General features: G+C 34.7%; 1 protein-coding gene across 5 annotated transcripts in view; it reads left to right on the forward strand.

Moving 5' to 3' along the window:
* LOC106868482 (monocyte to macrophage differentiation factor 2) overlaps window positions 1–19,507 on the forward strand; it is a 109,594-nt gene that overhangs the window by 46,811 nt on the left and 43,276 nt on the right. Inside the window, exon 1 of one of the 5 annotated variants that reach the window (XM_089356079.1) lies at window positions 12,052–12,089. The exons of 3 other annotated variants lie outside the window; for them this stretch is intronic. In XM_089356079.1, the coding sequence (XP_089212205.1) occupies window positions 12,067–12,089 (23 nt within the window). In that variant the 5' untranslated portion in view covers window positions 12,052–12,066. Of the gene's footprint in view, window positions 1–12,051; window positions 12,090–17,205; window positions 18,503–19,507 lie in introns of those variants that run through there. One more of the 5 variants, XM_014913769.3, reaches the window with a different exon arrangement.

Raw genomic sequence — 19,507 nt, forward strand, 5'->3', positions numbered from 1 at the left:
TGTGTATTTTTGGCGGGATTTTTGCATTTAGCAGGAGTTGGTTTGTGTTTTATCTTTCAATCAATAGCCGGACAAGTGAAAAGGAAAGGCGATCTTTTAAAATGGGCGTCGAATGAAGAGACATGGACAGTTTTATGACTGAACTTCTTTTGAAGTTGTGGTGAAAGGGAAGAATTGATGTGCGTGCGTATGTGTGTGTGAGTGTGTATGTTTGATGGGGTGTGCGCGACAGAGAGAGTAATGTTGATGGTGTATGTGTATATGAGAGAGAGAGAGAGATAAATGAAATTTATCATTCAGTTTATTTATTTATGTATATATGTATGAATGGCTTCAGTGACACACACTCATATACACACACGCACTCATGCATGCAGGTTGTTTTAATCGATTTTCTCTGTAAGTATGGTAGCTAGGAAAAAAATAGAAACTGCTTTCCAATCTATGCACCCATCTCCACATGTGTGCCATTTTTCACACAAATCCACCCAGTCGTTTGGCTGTTAGCCTCAAGACAAGAAAGAATACAACGGTCGGCCAACTTCAATTTATATTATAGATATATATATATATATGTATTCGAGCGAGGTTGTTGCCAGTGCTGCTGGACTGGCTCCTTTGCAAGTGGCACGTAAAAAACACCTTTATGAGCGTGGCCATTGCCAGTACCGTGTGACTGGCCCTTGTGCCGGTGGCACGTAAAAGCATCCACTACACTCTCGGAGTGGTTGGCGTTAGGAAGGGCATCCAGCTGTAGAAACTGCGAGATCAGATTGGAGCCTGGTGCAGCCTTCTGGCTTGCAAGTCCTCAGTCAAATCGTCCAACCCATGCTAGCATGGAAAGCGGACGTTAAACAATGATGATTATGATGAGGATGTATATATGTATATACAATGTATATTTATACATATATATATGTATATATATGTATGTATGTATATATATATATATGTGTGTGTGTGTGTGTGTATGTATATATATATGTGTGTGTATGTATATATATGTGTGTTTATATATATATATATATATATATATATATATGTATGTATATATGAAGATTTAAATGAGAGTTTTGACGCTAATATCCATTATTATTGAAGTTTATTACCTATGTCAACATTTCTGTATAAGGTTATATTTAACTGTCACTTCAAGTTAAATAAGTAAATTACCTTACACATCCACAGGGTAAAAAGTAAAAAGTAAACCAAAAATATAATCTCTAAGTCTGATTCATATTCAAATTCCTCCTTAAATAAAAGTCCGTCTAAGGGAGAAAACCCTCATAATATTATTAATTATAAACAATCAAGTATTACAAATTATTGATTCCTGGTTATAAATTCTAAACTAATGGAAATCTATATTATATTATCTCTAGAAACTTTAGTGAATAAACACAAATATACAATTTTATTATTAGTGGTAAATTATACATTAATATACCCTGTCTTTAAACCTAATATATTATAATACCCGATCATACTGAAATTTATAATTTATTTAAACCAGAAAAATGTATGTCTAAGAAAATGGCTACATCTGAAAGCATTGTATATAAGCACTCAACGGAAAAAGCAAGGCTTTCCTATCTGTGTGTGAAGGTAACACACACAGTCATGTAAACAAAGGAATGTGGATTCGCGTCACACACGGATTGGAAAGCCTTTTTTCTGTCGAGGGCTTATATGCTCCGTTATTACACTATTTTCGTTAGTCATTAATATTTATTTACTAAAATGTTATCAAAGAAGGCAACATTAGCAGTAAGATAGTTAGTTATATCACACCCAGTGCACATATATCTGAACCTCACAATTTAAGCAGCAAAAAAGGTCAGTGAGATTTGTGAAACTGGTGTTTAGCTTTTAAGATATCATCAATATTTGCTTTGGAATTGCTGCATCCAACCAAGAGAATTGCTTTCAAATCATCATCAGTCAACTTCATTCAGTGTGCTGACTTCACTGATGCCATACCAGAAGCAAATGAACTCTCATTGCAGGTCCTTAAACAAAAGGTACAGTGTAGTGACGGGCTGGATGAACTGACCTCGTGGGCTGGATCCGGCTGTGGGCCATAGTTTGGTGACTCACAGTTGGTTCTCTTTCTCCTTCTCTCACACACCAACACCCACCCCATACATGTATCTATAAACTGAAACACCAGGCATTACCCGGAGTAAAAATTCAGTGAATCAACAGCTGCACAGTGATTAAATTGTGGTTGCAGGAAGTATTTTCTATCCCAAAGAAATTGAGAATTACCCCAGAAGTTTCACTCAAGAGCCCTGTAACTTTTGTGTGTGTGTGTGTTTCAGATTTCTTTTGGATTTCTAGGTTTAAGCATCTGAGGTAATGATATTTGGCAACTAAAAAATTTATTCTCAAAATTTCAATTTTTCTTTCAATTTTGAATTTTCTTGGAAATTTTTTTTCAGAATTCTGTTTGAGATATAGAAGATTATGATTCTATAAAAAAAAAATGTTAATTTCTAGGGGCAAGGATTATGAGTTAATATTTTAGAACACGGTTATGGTTTTTGCAAATATTTTCTTTAACAGAAATGTCATCTGCTGTTTAAAACAGAAATCCCAAAATACTTTCTAAATGATAAACAAGTTTTGTGGGTTACTTAGTCTCATACATTGCCTATTTTTTTTTACCCAGTAATTTCACTATAATTTAATTAAATTGTGACATTAATGTCAATTCTCTATGTTTTCAGCCCAGGCAATGCTGGATGTTTCAGCTATAATTAAATTAATATAACTGGAACCTTATTCTCACATAAGATATATGGACCCTTATGCTTATGTAATCTGTGTGGAGCTTGTTACTCATGTAAAAAAAATTGTAACTTCTTTTTTATGTAAAAGACAAAATCAAAAATATTAAAGCAGTGCTCCAGCATGGCTGCAGTCAAATGACAGAAACAAGTAAAGGAATAGTTTTCATATAATTTTTTTATTTGCAGAAGAGATTATGGCAATTTTGTGAAGAATTGCTACACTCATTTTAGTTAACCTTAATTTAGTAGGCTGAAATAAATTAAAAAACATCATATTATAAAAGAGAAGTGGATTTCCATCTGTTTGTCCATCATAACATCTATAAGAGGGAGGGAAAGAAGGGGAGGAGAAAAAGTTGTTATTGAGAGAAAAACAGTGAAAGAGGAAGGGTGTGAAAGAGAGATAAGTAGTGCTGTCACCATAGTCACCATAGTAACTAAGAAGTTTTGATTTAAAATGCAGGAATTTCAAGTGCAAGTATATATATATATATAGTTATTTTTAGGGGTTGGTTGTGTGTGTTTCTGTGTCTTTTGGCATATAGACAACGCAACACAGACTTTAAAAAAGACTTCCACTTTGAATAGAAGGGGAGGGGAAAAAGTTGTTGAGAGAAAGAAATATAGTGAGAGAGAGAGAGAGTGTGTGTGTGTATTTCAGTGACTTTCAACATATAATCAACACAGACTACAAAAAAAGACTTTCCCTTTTATGAAGATAGGTGCATGATTAACAAATATTTTTCTGGAAAGCGTAGCAATAGGCAATGACTTAGTTTTTAACAGAAACAATAAGAATTTTTTTTTAATAAGTTTGTTTAGAAGAACATTGTGTGAGTATTTACTGTTCATCACTGGTCTTAAGGCTTGAAGTGTAATCAAAATAGTGTATTCTTAGTAGTTATCTTCCATTCATTTTTCTATCTGATAATTACTTAGTTCACCACTTAGTTGTAATATTCTACAACCTTTTTAGTCACTGGGATACTATTGGAAATTTAATTTCTCAAAAGCAATTCAGTCGAGTGGAGCATATTTGCAAGTTGTTCATACTGACTAGTCTTAAAGGCATAAAGCTGTGTTAGAGAAAGAGAAATGAGATGCTGTGATTTCATGCCTTACTCAATGTTGCTATTAGTGAAAACACTAAAGAATTAGTCTTCATGCAGTATGATCAAGTTAGCAGTGTGGCACCCTTCCTTCTCCAACCTACTGACTACAACCAATTTCATAGTTTGAAATGTAATGGTTACTGCCTTTTTATCAATTACTTGAAGTAGACCTATCAAGATTTAATTCTACACTTGCACAGATAAACTGTAAAATGTCTGCATCATCAGTTAATGGAAATTATGTACATTCACTGAACGTATTATTTGGATTGAAAAAATAGACGATGAAGTGTTTTAAAAAATGTTCTTATTGATTGTGTAATCTAGCATTTGATTCAATGATTTGAATATTTCATTAAAAAAATAATCAGTTTATTCACTATGATCTCTTCCATATCAGTTTGGATTCTATTACCCATTCTTAGAAATGTTTTCTCTGCTTGTTGTACATCCAAATTTGCAAATCAATAGCCTTTTATAGTTGAATCAAGTTTAGTGACATCTGTTATTGATTTAAAACTGTACTGCTTATGTACACAAAATCAAGAATCTATTATCTTTCATTCCAAGCAAATCCAAATATTGATTGTTTTTAAATTATTTCTCTGAAATTGCTTTTCCCACGATCATTTTAAAAGTATTATTTGTAGAATTCACTATACTATCTCAACAATAATTCATATAGAATTTCAAACTGTATTGGCTTGTCAGCATTTTACCATTGAAGTGTTTGATTCTGAAGAAATAAATTTGATCTTGGTTTGAACTTGTTTCCTTCATATTTCTCTCTTTAAAACAAAACATTACTTTAAACAACAATTGTAACAGAAACGCTCTAAAATCTATTATTGATTACAACACATCAGTCTCTTGGTCTTTAATTTTCAATAACAGTGCTTTGATCTTTTGACATAGAATTTATACCAAATATGAGAATACTGGATCATTTTGTTTTCTATCACTTTTAAAACCTTTCAAAAGATCTAAAACATAGCCTCCAGTTCTCATTTACATTACTGACTTCATATTTCACTGATTAAAAATATTTCAGATGTTTCTATAGTTTTTAAAGTACTTAGGTTATAAAAGAATAAAGTTTGATAAAATTATACTCAAGTAGACTTCTGAAACTGACTATTCTATGAGGTACACAGTGATTCTTAAACACAAAAGAGATATTAAACCAAACTCCACTGTGCCTTGACTATTATTGCAAAAGTCTGCCTGATAAAATTCAGAACATCTGCAATACCTGACATTAGAACTGTGTTCAAATATAACATAGTCCTTTGAAACAAGCTTAACTCTTTAGCATTCAGATTACTCTGTTGAATGTAATGTATTTTTATTCACATCATTTTTAATTAATCATGCATTATTTTGATGATATGATTCTAAACTTTTAGAATGACATTGAAGGGTAGGCATGAGAAGCTGGATCTTGTTTCTTTTTATCATAAAACAGGAAGAATATTTGGGCTGGATATGGCTGGTTTAAGTACTAAAGGGTTAACTCTATCTAAGAGTCACAGGAAGTACTGTATTTATAATATAAAGAACTACATTGTATAATATTCCGTAGTCTTATAAAGGAGAAACTAGAAGACTGTAAAAGTCAAAACAGAAGCATGTTGAAAAGCCTTAATAAGAAGTGAGACATTGAAGTCAGGACTGGTTGAACATATATGGTGTAATGACATTTCTGCAATTGCTAAAGAACAATGGAAATACATAAATTAAAGAAGCAGTATATATAACACTTGCTGATAATTCTGTGAGGCCATGTATGTTTATCAGCTCAATATTGTTACTTTGACTGAAAAGTAGACATAAATACTCTGTAGATGAGGTTATCAGTAAGGAATATTATAATCTTTATTAAAACTCATCTTGAACATTTTAAATGTTTAAGAGATATATTTGACTAATTTATATTTTCATAAGTCTGAAACAGAGGGCCAATTCCCATGATTATTTTAGATCCTTTTAAATGGGTAGGGAAGAGGGAATAATTAGTTGTAGTTGGCAGTGATAATGTGATTAGTGCAGTTGTTAAATGTTGAGTTGACAGATTAATAATGTCTGTAAATCTTGTGGTCTGTTTTATAGTGACAGGAGACTGCTCATCAAATTTGCTGTAGAGCTTTTGTTACCACCCTAGAAGAACTCTATCTGGAATGAAAACTTCTAGCCAAACACAACCACCTATTTATGATTGCACTACTGTCATTTTCTCATGACTGACATTAGATGTGAACTTAATGTCAAGTTCAACAGTAATAAATACATTATTATTTCAATGATAGAATTATTTTCAGCTGGATCCATTTTCAAGGAATTAATCTCTCAAATATACAAATAAGCTTATCTGTAGAACACTACTAAATGATGTCTCTCCTTAAAATCCAGTTACTGCTTTGTATTGTTACTATGCGAAGTTTTCTTCAAGAGGAACCAGTGCAGACTACACTATTATTATACTTGTTTTTTTTTTTGTTTTTTTTTGTGTGTTGACATCTTAACTTTAAACAAATACTGAACTTGAGTAAATATAACTAGATAAATATCTGTATAAATAACAACTTGGGTATGATACTGAATTAACTGAAGTCGATTATTTTAGGTTCTTCTATGATATTTGATGGTTTCGTTTCTTAATACCATGTTAGAATGTTTTATAGTTTCTTGCTTAGTGTGTAGATGAAGTTGGATCTTCTTGTGACTGGGTCAACTGATCAAAGAATCATTTGATCAATATTTCTTTTGCATAGCTCTCAGGTAGCTCACATTTTTAAGTAATAATCTTGCCAGCCTGTGTCATGAATAATAAACCTTTTGATGCCTTGCTATTATATCAAAAATGTGGTTTTGTGCCCAAATCTGTATGTTTAAAACTATAAATGCATGTAATACTAATAAAAACTTATATAGAAATTATGAGAAAATATCAAGGATTAGAGTTTGGAGTGGTGACATCAATTTCAAAGATATATTAAATGTTAAAGAAATGTTTCCAAAACTATGACTAAGTGATTATCTAACATTACATTAGTAATTACAAAGTAATTTGGTGACTTATTTTAAAGATTTCATACTATTACCAACATTTATTTTTCATGCTGTCTAACTTAAATGACTCAGTTGAGTATTTTAAAAGATAAATTATAAAATCAAATTCAGCAAACTATTTGCTCATAAGTTATCACAACCAATTAATTTATAAATTAATCACTTTAAAATTACAAGACTTCTGATTTATCTTCATACTGGAACTAAAATTTCAAGAAAAATTGCTCTGTGTTTAGATGTTCATAAGGAATTATTTTCAATTTCTTTGCATTCCTTGACAAATGATACAGATTAGTTTTTGAACTAGAATATATCAATATAGGATAACTGTTTATTCAGTGATATATATTCATTTGCATAATATTCATATATAATAAATACATTGAGAAAGACAGAATCATGTATAACAAATTATGTATAACAAATATGTAAATATTTTGTTGTGAAAGGGAATTAGAAACATTCACTGATTTTTTAATTTTTAGAAAAATTTTCAAAAAAATCTTTTATTATGGTGATTGAGGAGAGGAAAGGCAGATATTTCTTAATTTATTTAAAAACTGGTGGTGATATACAGTTGGTGTGAAGATTAGGACTATGTTGTAGAGTAGTAGTCAGCAACAGAGTGTATTATTATCAAGAATCCATGTTGTATTCAGAGGTGTATATTCTGGGTGTACTAGGTGTGCACTGCACACCCATCGAAAATTGCAAATTCATTATAAATATTAACCTCCTCGTTAATTTACTCACAAATCTTAATGGAAAACTTTTGTCATAACCTTGCTTGAAATTTGGCGGCATTGGGTGTGGCAACACACCCAATACAACAACCACCATGTCACTGGTTGTATTTGTACATAATGTTTAACATTTAAATATAAATTTATTGAGTTGATTAGTTAAGTATCTTTGCCAAGGTTACCATGCAGTAAACTGCTTCCATTTGTCAACTGTTTGCCTGACACTTTAACAATCTGTGTGATTCTTCTAATTAGTTTTCAAATACACATTCCCAAATTACATAGCAGAACCTGAACAAATTATCAGTATCATATACAAAGTTGTGTTTGTTGTACAACCTGAAGTACAATATTTGTTTCATGATCTGAGCCATTTCTTATTGAGAGCTTACCATTCCTAAATACTGAGGCAGTTATAAAAACCCTGATTTTGGGGAAATAAATCAATGTTTATTGGTTGTCACTTGATTCCACGACACTCACTTTCTTGAGATATTGGTCATTGCCATGCCAAGTCTTTTATATAATTCAACAAGGTTATTTTGAATTGTTGTTTAAAACTCTTGTAGCTTAGTTATGGAAGAATTAGTCAATATAAATTTTATGTCGTAACTCTCTACGACGGTCTTCTTTTGACTTATAAAAATGTGCTGTAAATATTAAATGTACATAAATAAAATTTATATTAACTAAATTCTTCCATAATTAAGCTACAAGAGTTTAAAATAACAATTCAAAATAGCCTTGTTAAATTAGATAAAAGACTTGGCATGGCAATGACCAATATCTCAAGAAAGTGAGTGTTGTGGAATCAAGTGACAACCAACGAACACTGATTTATTTCCCAAAAATCAGGGTTTTTATAACTGCTCATATCTAAATTCTAAGAGCCATATCTCGTGAAAGATTTCTCTTTGATAAAAGTTAGAATTCAAATATGAGCAGTAATTTTAACCAATGGGAAACTAATAATTATACCTATTTGACCAACATGACCAGGACGTCATATTACCGCCGATAAAGGTTTATTAAGACTTGCTACACACCAAATACTTTAAAGAGTGTCGTGGGTGCATTTTCTAAATCACCAGAAATAGGTAGTTGTGTGTATTTATTTGTATATATAATGATGATATGTGTGTGTTTGTATGTCACAGATCTTGTTTCTAGCAGAATCATTAAGCATTGCAGGATGATGCTTTGCTAGTATTTGTTTTGGCTCTTGACATTCTGAGTTCAAATTCCACTGAGGCTGACTTCCTCTTTCATCCTTTCAGGAATAATAAAATAAGAACCAATCAAGTATTGTCAATGGCATTGATTAACTCACCCACTTTAAAATGACTAACCTTGTGCCTAAATTAGAACCATTATTTATTTATTTTTCTTAAGGTATTGAATTGACAGAATCATTAGAGCATCATGCTGTGTTTGTTCCAGCACTTTACATTCTGAGTTCAAACATTGCTATGGTCAACTTTGCTTTCATTTCTTCTAGGGTCAATAAAATAAAGTACCTGTCAAATGCCAGGATCAATAGAATCAAATTACTCTCTCGCATCAAAGTTGCTGGCCTCATACTTAAATTAGAAACAATTATTATTATTTTTTAGCAAGGTGTTTAATTTGGCAAAAATAAAATTATATGTTCCAGCCCTTTTTTCTGAGCTCATATCCTGTTAAGGTCAATTTTGCCTTTCAACCTTTCAGGGTCAATCCTGTTGGGATTTCATCTTTCAGGGACTGATTAAAAAAAAAGTACAAGTCATTTATTCTTTCTTTTTCAACAATTAAGTTAAAAACATCTCCAGATATGTTTCACAATTATTGGTTTCAAATTTTGGCAAAAGGCAAGCAATTTTGAGGGAGTGGGTAAGTCAATTACATTGACCCCAGTACTCAACTGATACTTATTTTATCAACCCAGAAAGGATGAAAGGCAGAGTCGACCTCAGCAGAATTTGAACTCGGGATGTAAAGACTCCTGGTGTGCTAATGATTCTGCCAGCTCACCACCTTAATGTTTCACAATTATTGATTATCATCTAAGGAAGTCAGTGACCTGTTGTAAATATACAGAAATGTATACTTATTGAAAAAGAATTTTTTAACAATTTAAATACTTGTAATGTGATCTAATTGTAGCTCCACATTGTTCCCAAGTTACCAGTCCTAACTGAACAGAAGTAATAGGGTGTAGTTTGGGTAGTTTGTTTAGTCCGACACAAGATAGAGTGTACAAATCTATTCTTGTCATAAACATTCCCTCTTTTTCTAAATCAGTGACTATATTGTCCAGTGTGTCAAGCTTTATTTAAGACACTAAGATGTGATTTCAAGAAGATTTGACTGCTGTTTCTAAAATATTGTGACTCCTTTGGTAGTACTTTGAGTAGTTGTAGGTTTATGTAGGGAAATTTTGTTTGATATCATCATCTTTCTTTTACTGGTTTCTGTTGTTGACTGCTGCTTTGCTCAAGTACTGCTTTCAAAGTTGTTGTTTTAAATCAATCATATCAATTTCCAGTACTTATTTTATTGAGCCCTATTTGCTGAACTACCAAGTTATGAAATTTAAAGGAATGCAACAACAACAATATTATTTTTTTAGAGTGGTTTAAATACACAAATACAATGGAATATTTTCTAGAATTTGTATACAAATCCAAAACCACTCTGGAATAATGTACAAGTGGGGTAAATCCCAAGTCTGATGTCTGCCTGGAACAAAACAAGGAGGATTCAATAAAAGAGATGGTGAAAGACTGATAGTTGTATAGGAGTGGTACAGGGTGTATTAATCAGAGGTACAGAAAAATGCGTTTATAATGCCAAATCCTCTTTTTCCTTCGTTTTTACCTTCTTTCTTCAACCCTTTTCTTCTCTCTGTTTCACTTTAATTCTTTCTCTCTGCTAAAGACATAACACATACACACTTTCTCAGTCATCCCTCTTAGTGAACACTGTATTGGAACTATATGTATTGAAACATCATCATCATCATTTAACATCCATTTTCCATGCTGGCATGGGTTGGATGGTTTGACTGAGGACTGGCAAGCCAGTAGGCTGCACCAGGCTCCAGTCTGATCTGGCAAGGTTTCTATAGCTGGATGCCCTTCCTAATGCCAACCACTCCAAGAGTGTAGTGGGTGCTTTTTATGTGCTGGTGCCATGGGAGCCATTCAAGCAGCACTGGCATCGACCACATTCAGATGGTACTTTTTATGTGCCACTAGCACTGGAAGCCAATCAGGTGGCACTGGCATCGACCCACACTTGAATGGTGCTTATTACGTGCCACCAGCATGGGTGCCAGTCAGGTGGCACTGGCATTGGCAAATTTCTCATTTAAAAATCATAACTTCAAAAAATTAGTATAGAGAAAGTTCAGAGAACTTTTACCTCTGTTGGCAACCAAAGGACTCTCTCTCTCTCTCTCTGAGTGACGACTAGATTGTATGATCCATGAGTACAAACTGTGATGCTACCTGACAGTTAAACGTGGGCCCCAAATGCAGAGGACATGTGAAGGCTGGAGAGGAATGAAGCTGGTATGCTTTGATGAATTTGCAGTGTCAATGTGTGTGTGACAGCATTGGTACACTGAGGGAGAAGTTGGGCATAAGAGGAATTAGATGCAGTATGCAAGAGAGGAGATTGCACTGGTTTGGTTATGTGATATGGATGGATGAGGACAGTTGCATAAAGAAGTGCTAATCACTTAAAGTGGAGTGAAATTGTGGAAGAAGAAAACCTACAAAGATATGGGACGAAGTATTGAAGGCTGATCTCAAAACACTTAACCTTACAAAGGTGACAACAGAGGACTGAGATATGTGGCAAATTGCTGTACTTGAGTAGACCACCAACACTAACACTAACAGCAGCACTGTTATTCTAAAACTAAGGTGCCACATAAAATGCATTAGTGTGGGTGCTGATGGCACATAAAAGCATTGGTGATGGTGGCATGTAAAAAGCACCTGATACACTCTGTGAAGTGGTTGATGTTAAGAAGGGAATTCAACCATAGAAACCAACCCAAAATAGACTATGGAACATGGTGCATCCCTGGCCTTGCCAGTTCCTGTCAAGCCATCCAACCCAAGCCAGCATGGAAAATGAACATTAGATGATGATGATGATGATGATGATGATGGACAACAGAAATGTTATTCTTTAAGTATTTTATATCTAAATTCGTTTATATCTGAAAATATTCAGCTATTATGGTGTTTGAATTGGACTGTTAATTTTTATAAAGCTTGAAATAAATAAAAAATACACACTCTCTCTTTCTCTCTCTCTCACTCACCTCATTTGGTACTTGTGCAATAAGTAGGATGGATGCCAATTTTTAAAGGTGCGAGGTAAGTTTACTATTTGGTTGGTTTTCTTTTGCCCGTACATTTGGAAGAGCCAAATTTTAGAACCTTTGGCAAGGTCAGGTGACTTGGCTAGTATGTATATATTGTATGTATAATCATCATCATTGTTTAACATCCACTTTTCCCTGCTTGCATGGGCTGAACAGAATTTGTTAAGATGGCTTAGCTACAGTTTGATGCCCTTCTTGTTAAGATGGCTTAGCTACAGCCTGATGCCCTTCTTGTCTCCTGTTTTTAAGTAAGATAATATTTCCTCTTGACTAGACATGCCTCAGAAAACTGGAAACAAAGGACACTAGTTGCATCACGGTGACACCCACTTAGAGTTATCATGCAATGTCAAAGAAAGCAGAGAGTAACACATACATGATGGTTGTCCACTCGTGACTAAGGAAGACCATTGCTGACCTTCAGGAACATTGTGCGCTCTAGGACTAACTTATATTTTGCATTTGCAGCTCCATTGGTGGCTAATGACCCTGCTCTTGACAAGCATACATGACTGCAAACAGTGCAGACCAAGCTTTCTCCATTCACTACACCAGCTGTGTGCTTTCAAGCAGCACACTTAAGTTCTTCATGCTGAATACATGATCTCTCAAAAGTGTCGACCCCCTCCTTAACCTGCTTCTTCCATCTGTGGTGATGACAGGCATTGTTCTCCCAGTCAGTCTCCTGCATATCACAGGCCTTTAATGAGGACTTGACACAGTCCTTAAATCGCAACCTTGATTTCTGCTGGGATCTCTTTCCATTCACAAGTTCCCCATATAGCATCTGCTTAGGGATCCTGCTATCCTTCATTCTAATAAGGTGTCCAGCCCAACATAACCAGTGTTTGTGCACCATCGCCTCAATACTCAAGATATCAGCTGTCCTCAGGACTTGTGTGACTGGAATTTTTAAGGTCTAGCCAACATTCAGAATGTGTCTGAGGCATCTCTGATGAAAGTGTTCAAGGACCCTTACCTGACTGGAATTCTATACAGTGTACCAGTATGAGTTCTGGACATACAAGAGGTGCCGTGGAATCACAGGAAGGTTAACAGAGAAAGTACCTTTATTTGTGGAAAACTAAGGACACACGGGAAATAGATTTCCTCTATTGCCCAGAAGGCTCCATATTGGCAGTAGACAGTTTCTGTTACCAAGGTGATCCAATTAGCAGTGGAGGAGGATGTTCTGAAAATACAGTTATCAGAATAGGATGGAAGAAGTTCAGAGAGCTATTACCTACATAGGCAACAAAAGATATCTTTCTCAAAGTGAAAGGCAGGTTGTATGATGCTTGTGTACAAACAGCATTGCTACATAATAGTAAGACATGATCTATCTATAGTGGCACCTTCAATGCTGCTGCTTGTCACTTCCTCCTTCATGGGCTACTTCTTTCACTCACCTTCTTACTCATGTCTACCATCAACCTCCAACCATTGCTCACCACTCACTACATCCACTTCTAGCCCCATCTCTAATCATCTATTACCCACCTGTTCCACTCCACCCTAATCAGCTGTCTGTATTCTCCTTTATACTCACCTTCTTGTATCTTGAGAGTATGGTTTGGCTCACTGTCACCATCATCTTTACCTTCCTTCCAGCTACTCTCACCTATCCTCATATAATGTGGGGTAGCCATGTATCTCCTCTATATGGTTCAAATGTACAGAAAACAAAAGACAGAGACAGGTGAAGGAGCAACAAGCAAATGTATTTGCTTGGTGCTTGGGAAAAATAGAGAAGTCTTTGATGTTTCAAGCCTATGCTCTTAAACAGAAAGGGATGAAAGGAAAAAAATAGAGAGATAGAGAGAAAATGAAAAGAGAAAAAAGATGTGTCAAGATTAATGGTTCCATGTTGAAAAGATATCTCCTCAATAGCAAGACACTTGTGCTTGTCTCTCTCTCTCTCTCTCTACCATACATTAGCCTTTAGCACCTAGTATAAAGCCACCTCCTTCTTTCTCAAATACATCCCTACTCAATCATATGAACTTTTCTTTTCTTTGTCTTAGAAGTTACTTGGCAACCTCAGTAGCACTGGTGTCATGAAAAAAAGCTCCCAGTACACACTGTAAAGTGGCTGGTGTTTGGAAGGGCATTTAACCATAGAAATGAAAGTTGATTTTGGGGCCTGATGCAGCCCTGCAGCTCATCTCAAATCATCTAACCCATGCCAACATAGAGAATGAATATTAAATGATGATGGGCTGATGACGATATATAACATTAAATTAAGCTTAATATTTTAATATAGCAATGAAGCATTTATTCGGGGGGGGGGGGGCTCAATACTAAGCAGACAGTCAAATTTATAAAATCCATGTTGATTGGAACTTTAAGTTTCATCTACCCTCTTATTCAACCAGCAGTCAACAAATTATACATGCACGCATGTTGAACTTCACAGATTCTGTAAACGTCTGCTTCAAATGTATTGGTCAAATCAAAGTTTTAGTAGAAAATACATGTCCAGGGTACTACACAGTGAAATTGAACTCAGAACCTTCTGGTTGCAACGCAAACGTTTTTAAGCATACAACCATGCCTGCTCCTATCTTCATTGGCATCTAATTCTCTTTATATACTTGCAACACATTTGATTTCTGTTCTAACAATAAACATTAGTTATGACATTTGTTACTCAAACACTAATAATAATCTTCACTGCTATAGGCACAAGGCCTGAAATTTGGGTAGAGGGAGCTAGTCAATTATATCAACCCTTTGCTTGACTGGTACTTATTTTATCAACCTTGTAAGGATAAAAGGTTAGGTCGACCTTGGCAGAATTTGATCTCAGAACTTAAAGATGGATGAAATGCTGCTGAACATTTTGTCTGGCATGCTAAAGATTCTGTCAGCTCGCTATCTTACTGGCACTCCATCAGTTATGAGTGTTTCAGTTGATCCGATTAATGGAACAGCCTGCTCCTGAAATTAATGTACAAGTGGCTGAGCACTCCACAAACATGTGTACCTCAGGGAGATTCAGCATGACACAGAATGTGACAAGGCTGGCCCTTTGAAATACAGGTACTACTCATTTTTACCAGCTGAGATGGACTGGAGCAACATGAAATAAAGTGTCTTGCTCAAGTACACAATATGCCTCAGGGCTATCAAACTCATAATCTTACAATCGGGAGCCAAATATTCTAACCACTTGACCACAAGCCTTCACTTAATAAGTTACCATCATCCTTATCTTCCTTCCAGCTATTCTCATCCACTCTCATTTAATGTGGGTAGCCATGTATCTCCTCTATAGCAAGACACTTGTGCTTGTCTCTCTCTATCATACTTTAACCTTTATCACCTAGAATAAAGCCACCTCTCCACTACCTTAATAATAATGATAATAATAATCCTTTCTACTATAATCACAAGGCCTGAAATTTGGGGAGTGGGGAGGCTAGTTGATTACATTGACCCCAGTGCTCAGCAATCAAAATCAAATTTGCTGATGTGGCTGATGACAGCACTGCCTGACTGGCACCCGTGGCAGTGGAATGTTAAAAGCACCATCCGAGCGTGATCATTGCCAGGGTCGCTGACTGGCTCCCATGCCGGTGGCACATAAAAAGCACCATTCAAACGTGATCGTTACCAACGTCGCCTTGCTGGCACGTGAAAAACAACATTCAAGCAAGGTCGTTGCCAGTGCCGCTGGACTGGCTCCTGTGCAGGTGGTACATAAAAAACACCATTTGAGCGTGGATGTCGCCAGTACCACCTGACTGGCCCTCATGTAGTGTAGTGGATGCATGTAAAAGCATCCACTACACTCTCGGAGCGGTTGGTGTTAGGAAGGGCATCCAGCTGTAGAAACTCTGCCAGATCAGATTAGAGCCTGGTACAGCCATCTGGCTCGTCAGCCCTCAATCAAATCGTCCAACCCATGCCAGCATGGAAAGCAGACGTTAAACGATGATTATGAACCCCAAAAGGATGAAAGACAAAGTTGACCTCAGTGGAGTTTGAACATACAACATAGAGACAGACGAAATGCCACTAAGCATTTTGACAGGCATATTAATGATTCTGCCAGCTTGCTACCTTAATGATAATAATGGTTTCAAATGTTGGCACAAGGCCAGAAATTTCGGGGGAGGGGTTAAGTCGATTATATTGACCCCAGTGCTCAACTGGTGCTTATTTTAACCGATTCAGAAAGAACAATTGGCAAAGTTGACCTCAGCAGAATTTGAACTCAGAATGTAGCAATGGATGAAATGCTGCTAAGCCTTTTGCCCTGTATGCTAAAGATTCTGCTCGCTTGCTGTCTTAATAATAATAATAATAATAATAATGATAATGATAATAATAATAATAATAATAATTGATATTCTTTAAGTACTTGAAAAAAATCATAGTCTAGTGAGATAATTTGTTGATTTACTGATATATTTCCCTCCTTGGTTTCAGTTTTGAGAGAATAAACTTGCATTGAAAGTTGTTATTTAACCTTAGGTCAGCTGTGATTGAGCAGACCCCTATCAAAGACATTCCAGCTGTGACCATCCCATCGTTTGCCCTTTTTTAATGATACTAGGGTTTGAGTAGAATTTTTCAGCTTCCTCTGACTGAGTGGTATTAGAGATAACTAGTGAGACTGTTGGAATAAAAAGAACATTTCTAAAAGTACTAAAACAGTTACATCTGCCCTGAAGGCAAAGATAAAAATTGAAAAAGAAAAGAAAGAAAAAAAAAGGCACTACATGTGATTATCATTACTATCAATTCACAGATATTAAGCTATTTTAAGATTGACATTACTTAATTACACATTATCCTTTGTGACTAGTTTATTGCTTATTAGGAGATAATAACTTACACAATGAACAAGTCAATTTTGTTATTGTGTGACTATATTTCTTACTGGCAGTTGCTGTTATTTTCACTTTCTTTCCTTAACTCTAAAAGCACTATAAAGAAAGAAGAAAAAAAAGCTTTTGAAATGGTTTGTACTTAGTGGTAATTTGCTCCGTCTTCTGTTCATAAGTTTTAAGCAGTTGAACAGATATACTATTAATTCAAATATAATCTTATTAGGTACACATTATTAGCTGTTCTAGTCTAAATGTGTATGAATCTGTGTTGTGTATATGCGACTGTGTACGTGTGCGCGCGCGCATGTACTACTTGCTTTTACAGCAGTCTTGTGTGTGTGAAACTGTTTCATCGTCGAGGCACAAGAGCTGTCACTCGATGCTCTGGTTGATTAAAGCTAGCACACACATGATAGACTTAAAAATAAATAGATATGTAAAAGGAATAGATAAGAACCAGAAACATGTTGATGAGATGGTAACAGTGAAAAAACCAGCGGCAGCACCACCGCTTCTATCACACCCACCGTCTTGTTTATTGTCTGTAGCATCAGCACCAGTAGCAGTTGCAAGCACAATCTGTTTCATTCTCTTAGCGGTAGGAGGCTGGAAATGGTAGATTTTCAACACAAAAAGAGAAACAACAGATCCACGCTAAATAACTGGTTGTGTTCTCAAAAAGCAGCTACCTGAAGATACTCAAGACTACATGATGATTCTCAATGAAAACAATTTCTTATTTTGTTATGCTACCAAACATTTTCTCTGTAACTCTCTTCAGAGAATACATTAAGTATAATATTTACCTATGTTTTAAGCATAGGGTTTTTTTTTTTTTGGCACTTGATCTGTTTTTTTCCTTCGAAGTACTGGAGCCTCTTCAGCTTAACATTTCTTACTTATTCTTCATTAATAGTTTCTTTGAGAGTGTATTTCCTCGAACCATTTCATTATTAATGATATAATGAAATTTTTATACCATAGTTCTTCCCGTATATTTTTATAATTCCAAATTATATTTTTTGTATTCTATACACAATGACATATATTAGACATCTATGAAAAAATTTTAAAACGATGGAAAACTAAAAAAAAAACAACAAAACCTGTTTATTTGAGTAAATACTGGATTATATTTTATCCATTTGATTTGAAACAAAATATTTCTATGCAAAATTCAAATTTTCAGTCATTGTAGTTTGTTCCTAAAGGATTTTATTACTACAATATAATTCAGAATTAAAAGACAATCAAAGGAAATAAATACAAAAAAGGAAAGAAATAATAAAAGAGAAATATTAAAAAAAAATTGGCCTGGGAAACTTAAGGTCATAATTTTAGTGAGGCTTCCATTACCAACTAAAGCTGGAGTATTTATTTTTTTCAATTTCATTTTCAACTTATAAAACCTACCAAACTACACCATGATTAAGAATGTGTCCCAAGTTCCTTGCCTTGGAGTTTCCTCAACTGAAATCTGCCGTGGAACTGGATGCTATTTTCATAGGGATCACCTGGAACAGCGAATGTCACTCACTGATGCCTTTGTTCATATTTTTGATCGGTAGGCTATGATAATACAATATATTGTGTGGATCTGTGATGGGTGTATTTTTTAAAAATGTATCTTTTTGTGTATGCATTTATGTTAGTAAATGTGTATCTGTATCTGAGCATGGATATGTATGTATGTGTGTGTGTATGTATATATATATATATAATTATATATGTATATATAATTATATATGTATATATATATATATATATATATATATATATATCAATTTATTTGTATGTATATATATATATATATATATATATATATTTATCAATTTATCTGTATGTATATATGCGTATCTCTCCCATACATACACATGTACATAAGTATCTGTATAAGTATTTTTCTCTCGTGTGTGCTTGCGTGTTTGTATTGTAATTGGTGTGACGTTAAAATGTTTCCTCGTCAACCGTTTGAATACATTTTACATGGTGTGACTGATATAGTATCTTGTCTCCTCCACCCCTCCCTACTAAATATTTACTTTCTGTTCTACATTCACTTCATGCTTGACTTACTGACTCTCAGCGTTTCACTTCTTTCTTCTGAATATTTCATCCATCACCATAAATCATTATTATTCTATCTTACGTCTGAGACATTCGTCTTTATCTACTATGTGTGTGTGTGAGAGAGAGATTGTGCTTGCACATGTAGATATTCGTGCACACATGTGACTGTATATGCACGTGTACATCTCTGCATATTTCCGTGTGCGTGTGCGCGCGTGTCTGTCTGTCTGTCTGTCTGTCTGTCTCTCTGTTAAAGAGTTTGTGTGACCAATTTGTAATAGAACCGGGTGGGAATGACTCACATATTCTATATAAATGTATGTGTATCATCTAGTTGTAGGAATTAGCATGAAGGAATGTAAACTGCAATATATTGGAGTTCTATCCATGGGGATAACATTGGATCGTAGCAACAGCATGTCTCTAACATACACGTGCGCTCACGTACGTACACACACACACACACACACACACATTATATCATCACTTCTCATGCTAT

This window comes from Octopus bimaculoides, chromosome 1 (assembly GCF_046866305.1).
Source record: "Octopus bimaculoides isolate indiv1 chromosome 1, ASM4686630v1, whole genome shotgun sequence".
Taxonomy (NCBI): domain Eukaryota; kingdom Metazoa; phylum Mollusca; class Cephalopoda; order Octopoda; family Octopodidae; genus Octopus; species Octopus bimaculoides.